This window comes from Sinocyclocheilus rhinocerous, unplaced genomic scaffold, assembly GCF_001515625.1.
Source record: "Sinocyclocheilus rhinocerous isolate Xijiao unplaced genomic scaffold, SAMN03320098_v1.1 scaffold287, whole genome shotgun sequence".
NCBI classification, from domain to species: Eukaryota; Metazoa; Chordata; class Actinopteri; order Cypriniformes; family Cyprinidae; genus Sinocyclocheilus; species Sinocyclocheilus rhinocerous.
The window spans coordinates 2,293,108-2,302,689 of NW_015633524.1; the positions used below are offsets into that span (position 1 = coordinate 2,293,108).

A 9,582-nucleotide genomic window follows, 5' to 3' on the forward strand; every position below is an offset into this window, starting at 1 on the left:
AAAAAAAAACTCAGCATCGGGATGTGCGACACTCCAGAGTGTAGAAATGAGCTGCAATTTGTAATGAAGCAGTTCAACCGAAACACTTGCTCACTAGCGGGTGAAATATAACAGTGAATGAGCTTAAAAAACTGAGGAGGGAGGCTTGCGCTAATAGGCCTTCTGGAAACTCCACTCAGCCCCTCGAGACGGCAAAGTACAGCCCTTGTAATGAGCTGCGGGAAACTGATGCTAAAGAAGGAAAATCCTGTGAAGGTAAAACGATCAAGGGCTGCTCTCCTGCCGTGCCCTGAGGCCAAACCGACATAGAGGAGCCGAAATGAAAAGGGAGGTGAGGAGGTGGAGGTGATGAATCACATCTTAAAATATGGAGTGACGCACGTCGGAGTGGTACATGCCAGCAGCCGCGTTATCAATACCTGACATCTCTTTGTTCAGTGCTCTCTGTTGACATAAATGCTTTGAGTTATTTAGATTGGATACTTCAAAAGGGAACATCTATTTTCCCCAAATGTCCTTATAAATCTACGACGTATTATGTGGAAATGCTTCCATATGTCATGAAATGATATACTAGAATCGTACTGAATAAAACATGCAGGTGCTCGCTAATTAGAATGTCAAAAAACACATGGCGGCTTCTTGTTACCAATATAGCACCATTATGATGATTGTATGTGTACATATCGCATAATAGCCATACCAGATGTCAAGTTGTAGCTCTCTAATTAAACACCTGCTGGTAACAAACCATATAATACTTTCAGATTTGTCATTTCTGTTTTGATCGTTTACTCGGGAAACTCACCTCCGTGATCTTCATTGTTACATGTAAAAGCCAATTTATCTGTTTTCACACAGGCTGCGAGCTCGGAGGACGTGCTGGTCTTCTCGTAAACAAAATTAATGATGTGTCAGAGTCCAGACTTACTACTGTGGATGGTTTTTGTGGAAGTGGACCACACTACAATCGAGGTGGCTGTTCTGTTTAACCCTAAACAGAAGCATAAAGAGGTCAGTACTCCAGGGAGGTGATTATCTTTTTGTCTGCTTAATGGTCCTCATAGACAGGCCTTAATGAGAAATAACGAAGGGCCATAAGACCCCACATCGCCATATCCTCAAAGGAACCTTACAAGGATAGCGCTTCACTGGATACACCCGTTTCCACTGGCTGTAGTGTCATTTTTCATTGTTTATTAATCATCATTTTCAAAAATTACTGTCTTAAGAATCTTTAATTCTGAAATTTAAAGGGACAGTTCATCCAAAAATGAACATCCTGTCATTCTGTCATGGAAATAAAGTCATGTAAGTCTGAAATGATGACAGAATGCTCATTTTGGATGAGATGTCCCTTTAAGTGATTTTACAGTCATGTATCACAATAAGACATCCTGACAGTTGATTCTTACTTGATGCATCTGGTGTCATTAGAAGGTCATAATCAGGCTACATTCACATTAAAGACAGGGTAGGGGATTTCAAAGAGGCTAGCAATAGCATGCTAGCTTTTAAAGCATAAGATCCCACCCTCCCTGCAAATCACTCTCCAAAGCCACACCTCCTCCAAAACACATGACCGCACTCTGGCAGACTAGAGGTTAACCAGAACATTACAGTACAAAGCACATAATATTACAATAATAACACCTTCCATTCTTGCTCGGCCTGCAATATTGTAAAGGAACGCGTTGATAACGTACATAGTCCTACACCTTCCACAGACGATATAAATACATTTAAGCCAGAGAGTGGTGGGATATTTGACTAATAACAGAAGTATAGTGTGAGAAATTTATTATGTCTGGTCTCAGTATCATCTCAGTGAGCTTTTATGACTTTTTATGCATATCCATCAAGATGATTTAAACGATTTCAGACGAGTGGACGGTGGAGAACACTTAAAAACGCTGTTTCTCAAATATATCTGGATTAATGTGGCCGTAGCTTCAAACTTTCCTTGAGATAAACCAGTTAAACCATTCCTCAATTATAGGATTGTTTACTTAATTAAAACCAATATTAATTGTGACTTGAGTTAATTGTAATCTAAATGGCATCTGGTGTGCTAATGATGCTACTGAAAGGACATTCTTATCACCAAATGAGTTCCACAAACACACAGTCAACAGCAACACATTCTGTAGATGAGCATCTTTCTCTGCATGACACTTGTAAATGTGGACAGTGATGAGCATCTCTCATTGGCACCAGGGTTATTATACAAGTCGAAAATGAAGATTGGTTTTAAAACGTGATCATGAAACTGAAAACAAAAAACAAAATGCTGTAATACAAAAGCATCACAGTTTTCAGTTACAAATTCTATAGTTAAAAAAACAGGTTGTTTAATAAATGATTAATATATTTGATTAATTTATTATTAGATAAAGCCATCTCAACATGTCTGCCCCCATGAGAGGACCCACTCTGTGCAACAAAAATCTGCTTTTATGAGTTTTCATAATGCAAGTGTATATGTTATTAAACATGTTTTACAAAAGTGCTGTTCATTTCTGTAGGGGAAAACCTTTTAATGAGGAATTAATTACTGAGTGGACCTTTAAACTATTTCTTCTCTGATGCCTCTTTTGGTTCTTCGTAAAGAAGATTTTTTTTTATGTTTTTGTCGCTTACATTCACCAAGGCTGCATTTATTTGATCAAAAATACAGTAAAAACGGTAATATTGTGGATTATTACAATATGAAATAACTGTTTTTTATAATACATTTTAAAATGTAATTTATTCCAGTGATGCAGCATCATTTTCAGCATCATTACTTCAGTCTTCAGTGTCACATGATCCTTCAGAAATCATTCTAATATGCTGATTCGCTGCTCAAGAAACATTTATTATTATATGAATAATAATAAAACAATTGTGCTGCTTAATATTTTTGTGGAAACTGTGACGCATTTTCTTTCCGGATTCTTTGATGAATGAAAAGAAACAGAAAGAACAGAACAAAAGAACTGATTTTTTTTTTTTGCAATAGATCAATTTTTCGCATCCTTACTAAATTAAACTATTAATTTTTTCTGACAGATCTGACAGACCTCAAACTTTTGCTAGCTAGCTAGCTATCTATCTAGATAGATAGATAGATAGATAGATAGATAGATAGTAGTGCTGTCAAACGAATAATCGTGATTAATCGTATCCAAAATAAAAGTTTTTGTATACATAATAAATGTGTGTGTACTGTGTATACACACACATACAGTGTATATTTTGAAAATATTTACATGTATTTACATGTCATATTTTTTTCTGAAATATGTACACGCATGTGTGTGTATTTATATACAAGTAATAAATATACACAGTGCACACATATATTATGTAAACAAAATGTTTTATTTTGGATGCGATTAATTGCGATTAATAATTTGACAGCACTAATTGATTGATTGATTGATTGATTGATTGGCATTCCCAAATGTTGTTATCACATGCATCACATGACCAGCTATGTAACTGAGTTATATAGTCACGAGTTGTGTTGTCATGGCAATCGTTTCAGGTCTTGTTTTCTGTGTTTCTGTTGAAAATGCAAAACCCTGATAACCTTGATTGGCACTGTATCTACTGCAAGTTAAAAGGCTATCAGTAGTGAAAGTGCTCATTTAAAAATTGCTCATCTCATCTCTCTGAAACCAGCCACATGAAATGTTTCAGGGCTGTTTACAAAAAGCCCGGCTCTGGCACATTGCAGCAAGGGCAATCAGAGCAGATATTCCTCAGTGGAGGGAGCTTCTCTCTGGAATGGATGACTGCAGTGGTCAAGTTCGGAGCCCTGGCAGCCCGAGTGTCCTGGAGGTCTGGCACTCGTGTGTGAGCGTTCCTCTTCACACTGTAATTAAACCGCCGTCCCTCAAAAGTCTGTCAACACCAGAGACCGATCCAAGAGCATCTGAATGCCAAATGCACTGCCCTCTATAGTCTGCTGGTAGCACCCAGGCTGTTTTTCTTCTCATATCTTTAAACTTCAGTGCTAAACCTATTGCAAATATCAGTAGTGAAGTGTATTCGATTTTAGCCGCCATCACATTGAGAAGCCGAAATGATGATGCCCTTCTTCCTGGTTGCATCTAATGCTTTTCTACTCTTATAAGGCCGGTATTGGCAGCGCTTATCCATTTAGACTGATCCAAAATCAGGTTTGAGGAAATAATGCAATAGTTTATGGTCTGCGAGAGAAATCTGCTCACTGTTCAGCAAGGGTGGATCAATACCGAATTATTTCGATGGTGCAAGACTGCCACCTGCTGCTAGTTTTTCATTTCATCCGTGCTGTACACATTTGTTAGGAGTTTTTGAGCAGCACTGCCAAAAAGTCTGTTGGATGGGCAATGCAACCATCTGTTACCGTATTCCTTGTTATGTTTACCAGAACATCCTTCAGAATGTGCCGTCCCCTAATCGCTGTTTTGGCTCGGCGAGGATCTGTAATATTTTATTCTTTGTAATCTCGTGTCCATATGTAAATTGATATGTGATTTAAAAGATGTTCTGAATGGAAAGAGCTCAATTAGTCATGCCAATACGTGCCACATACGCCTGCAATCTATTGCTTATGAACTAAGTTTTGTATAAAATGTACTTTGTTTTTCGCAACATTTTATCACTTGTTTCACAGAACGGCAGCACAACCCAATTTAACCTGAGGTACAGCTCAAAGATCAAAAAGTCATTTCGCACACAATGACTGACTCTCCTTCACCTTGTTTACAGAAGTTTTTTTGTAACACTTTATTTTAAGGTCTCCTTATTATACGTTACATGTACTTACTATTATAATAAATTATGCGTAATTACATGCAATCCTAAAACAAACCCTAATCCTAACCTTAACCATAAGTACATGTACATGTAGTTAATTAATATTACTCAGTACTTAAATGTATAATTACACTGTAACAAGTACACCTTAAAATAAAGTGTGTAACCATATTTTTTCCCATTTGCCATTCCCACAGAATTTAATTTAAATAATAAACAAGTCCATTATACTCATGAACCAAACCAACCAGTACTAATGTTATTTAATTATTTATTTTATTTTAAATATTTATTATTATTACTTTTTGTTGAAAAAAAATTCAAGATTTGATATATATATATATATATATATATATATATATATAAAGTTTATACATTATGAATCAGTTAAAAATATATTTCTCTGTGTAGGATTATTTATTTATTTATTTTGGACCAACTGCCTTGTCTCTCTATGTCTCTCAGAACCGAAGAAATGCTTTATTACTGTACACCTGGCTTTTAGCCTACAGCATCATGCATACTTACATAATAAAAAGAGATGTATTGTTTTTGTTGAGCATGTCAGTTGCCTGTACCTGTTCTGGGTGTGAAAAAAATGTTTTGTTAGTGGGTGAAATTGAGCTTGTTTAGTAATTAAAGCTAAGGTTAATGAGAATCCCTGAAAGTATCACATATATTTTAGACAACTTGTTAATTGTATGAGTTCCAGTTTATATATATTGTTGCAAAAAACAATTACAATGTTGTTTTTGACAGTCTTTGGTCTTATAAATATAAATTTAAAATATTTGATATTTTAACCAAACATATATTTAAACTATATTTACACAAAAATCAAACATTCAATCACATCACACACACACACACACACAAATAATATTAAAAAATATTTGTATTTAACTATATTTACACAAACATTCAACCACATTATGATAACATAGGCTATATGCTGAATGCTTGTGTTCGGGTTGTGTGTAATTTCATAGCCGCCCACACAGCCAGGCAAAATCATTGTAGTTACGTCATTACCCCCCAGCATCCAGTATTGAATGGCCAGTGCCGATTACGTCACTACAGGGCGGGGTTGCGCCATTTTGAATGTTGAGAGAAGTGTAGGAGTATAGAGCTGTGAGGAGGTTGGGTTGCAGGAAGAAAGCCTTAGGATCTTAAGATTTAGGCGTAAACGAAAGGACTACTGAAAAGAGCTTCTTTCTGAGGTCCGTCTTCATCCATTCCCAGACGAACTGCTTGCAATAAAATAAATCCGGCAAAGTTATCTGGACAGTTCTGTTACCAAAAATTAGCAGCATCAAGCGAAGGTAAGAGCCGGAAGTGACGTAATAGCGGGCCCGAAAGCGTAATTTTCCTTCAAAATACAGCTAGAATAATCTAAGCTTTTAATAAAATTTAATATACACATCGTTGTAAGTTTTAATATGTCTACATTTTAAGCATTAATACTTCAGAGAATTATCTCAGTCCACTTTATTGTAATTGTGACAAAATAATGTCAACTAAAGACGAATAACAAAATAATGTTATTACTTACTTTATGTAATGGAACATACATATTTTATTTTCAAAATGGTGTAACCCCGTTTTACACCGTATATCGGTTATTTATTAATAATCTAAATAAATTGCACTTTAACTTAGGTTTCAAGATCTTAATGTAATTTATTAATAATTAACAGATTTAAGGCAGATTGATTAATGTAGTAATTTAATGTTTTCAAAATGTATAATGACTATATATATATATATATATATATATATATATATAAAAAGGAACATCTAATGTTGGCACATCATGCATCTTTATGCATCAAGCATCATTAGATATAATAAAATGGGCATTGCTCCACTGCACTGTGGCAATTAAAACTAAACTCTAGAGATGCCTGTCATATGAAGCTCTTTGGCGTCATTTACCTTCACCAGTATTAATATTTCAGTATCGTTTACCACTACTAAGTTTTATGATAAATAATGTATCAGCCCCGCTGGCTGCAAAAACATCAGCAATATTAAATAAAGTGCATGAATACACACACAGGTACAGTAGACAGTACAGATTTCCAGAAACATTGCATTGTGAAGATATACCCTGCGTCCCAATGTGCATACTATCCACCCTATATGCCCTAAATAGTATTGAAAATGACTAATATCACATAGAATTTAGGATGGATAGTATGCACATTGGGACTCAGGCATATAGTTTATGAATGCATGTAAACAGACAGGACCCTAGAAGTGCCTCCTGGAAAACTATTATGGGGAAGAAAAAAAACAGGTGACTTTTGGTGCTCCCAAGATTTGCAGAATAATTAATGGAATCGCTTCCTTGCAGGGTGGACAGGAGGACTTTCGTCAGTTTGTTTTCCTGTGCTTTCTTGCTTGACTAATTCATAGAATTCAGGATATCTAGCTGTTAATCTGATAATCGCTCACTTTTAATATTAAATCTAGTTTTATGTTATTAATTGCATTTCTGTTCCATTTTTCAGAATATCTCGTCCAAGCGCTTTTATTTTGAAAAACTGCATTTCCGGCGACTCTCTTGGAAATCTTGCTCTGGTCGCTGTCTTCACACTGCTTATCAAGACTAGGGTCCGACATCGCCACTCTCGCCATGGCAGGTAACTTGGCAAGTTTATGAGCTGCTCAAGCAAAGATTGTATGAAATCTATTATATTATATCAATAGCTTCTATTTGTTACAGTGAGCGCAGCGGTTGTGCTGAAGCCATCATCGGCATTACTGATCCACTGACAGTAGCATAGCCTCTTAGCTGCCTCGTTTCCCTCCAGTTAGCCGGCAAAACTGATTTCGATCGGGCTTTATTCACAATGTGACGATCATTTGAGTACTGAGGCTGCGCTGTGATCATGAGGGGCCCAAAGCGCAGGGTGTTTTAGTGATGAGCTGCATTTGCGTGGAAATCCGCCCGGCTAAACCCACTCAACATTTGTTAGCGCGGTCGGGCTACGTGGTTTTTAATATGTCAGTTGTAAAAATGAATGGGCATTGGGTAACGTGTTCCGCTTCTCTTTCTCTGTGTATGTGTATCACCTGGCCTGGTGTATAAATGTGCTCGACATCTCGGCCTCTTTAAAGGGGTCATATGATGCTATTTCAAGTTTTCCTTTCTCTTTGGAGTGTTACAGGCTCTTGGTGCATAAAGAAGATCTGTAAAGTTGCAAAGACTAAAGTCTCAAATCCAAAGAGATATTCTTTATAAAAGTTAACCTCCATTAAAGTAGCGAAATTTAACCGGCATCTGCAGAGTCATGTGCAGTCACACCGCTGCGCGCTTCCCTCCGTGAAAACCACCACCATCCGCAGCGATGAAAATCCTCAATATGTTGCTGGTTATGAGATTTCAGTCCATCGGACTTCTTAACCGGACCGGATCGTACAGATCAGTCGTTACGCTACGGGGTGGGAGGATTCACTTTGCACTGATTGAAAAAAAAAATCAACCCTCCACAGACACAATTATTGTCGATTATGGGTTTAATGACATATTTGTGATGTGTATATATATATATATACAGTGGGTACGGAAAGTATTCAGACCCCCTTAAATTTTTCACTCTTTGTTATATTGCAGCCATTTGCTAAAATCATTTAAGTTAATTTTTTTTCCTCATTAATGTACACACAGCACCCCATATTGACAGAAAAACACAGAATTGTTGACATTTTTGCAGATTAATGAAAGTGTGTGTGTGTATATATTTATATATATATTCATCATATCATATTTATTAGTGCTGTCAAACGATTAATTAATCGCATGCAAAATAAAAGTTTTTGTTTGCATAATGTGTGTTCTGTGTATATTTATTATGTATATATAAATACACATACATACAATATATATTTTGAAAATATTTACATGTATTATTTACATGTCTACATTTATATTAATATAATTTATATTATAAATAAATATATTTAATATAAACAACATATTTTTCTGAAATATATATACATGCATGTGTGTGTATTTATATATACATAATAAATAGACACAGTACACACATTATGCAAACACAAACTTATTTTGCATGCGATTAATCGCGATTAATTGTTCGACAGCACTAATATTTATATATATTTTCATTTGACTAAACGTATGTAGATAAAAAAAAAAAATCTTCCAAGAAATTGTTCAGATACTGTCAGAAATGTACTCAGACGTCTCTTTCTCTCTATATAGCCAAGTTAATAATTTGTAAGTTTGAACAATTTCTAAAAATGCTGCCTTTATTGTATTTACTGTAAAATAATGATTGGCTGGCTTGTTAGTTATAATAGGATAAAGAAAAGTACTGGTTTTATTTTTAAATCTTTGAGAAAAGTCCTGATGACCTATGACATGAATTTTGTACTTTTAAGTTTCCATGAAATTAGGGCAGCAAAACGATTAATCGCATTCAAAATAAGTTTGTTCACATACTATATGTGTGTGTATGGTGTATTTATTATGTATATATAAATACACACACATATATGTATATATTTGTATCTATATATATTTATACTTGTATATAATTTATATAATCTAACATGTTTTTCCTTAATATACACATGTCTGTGTATATATACACAGGGTTGGGGAGTAACTAGTTACATAATTTAGTTACGTAATTTACGTTACGTAATTTAATTACAAAATAAAAGTAATTGTAATCAGTTACAGTTACTGAGAAAAAATGTGTAATTAAATTACAGTTACTTATGAAAATGTTAAGGATTACAAGGGGTTACGTCTGCTTTTTT

The 9,582-nt window shown here is 35.1% G+C and overlaps 1 protein-coding gene across 1 annotated transcript in view; it reads left to right on the plus strand.

Annotated features, from left to right (window-relative positions):
- The first annotated feature begins 5,878 nt into the window (after window positions 1-5,878).
- Window positions 5,879-9,582, plus strand: part of ppp2r2ab (protein phosphatase 2, regulatory subunit B, alpha b) — a 24,897-nt gene continuing 21,193 nt past the window's right edge. The window contains exons 1-2 of the mRNA XM_016557643.1: window positions 5,879-6,110; window positions 7,302-7,433. Of these exons, the coding sequence (XP_016413129.1) occupies window positions 7,427-7,433 (7 nt within the window). The 5' untranslated portion in view covers window positions 5,879-6,110; window positions 7,302-7,426. The remainder of the gene's footprint in view (window positions 6,111-7,301; window positions 7,434-9,582) is intronic.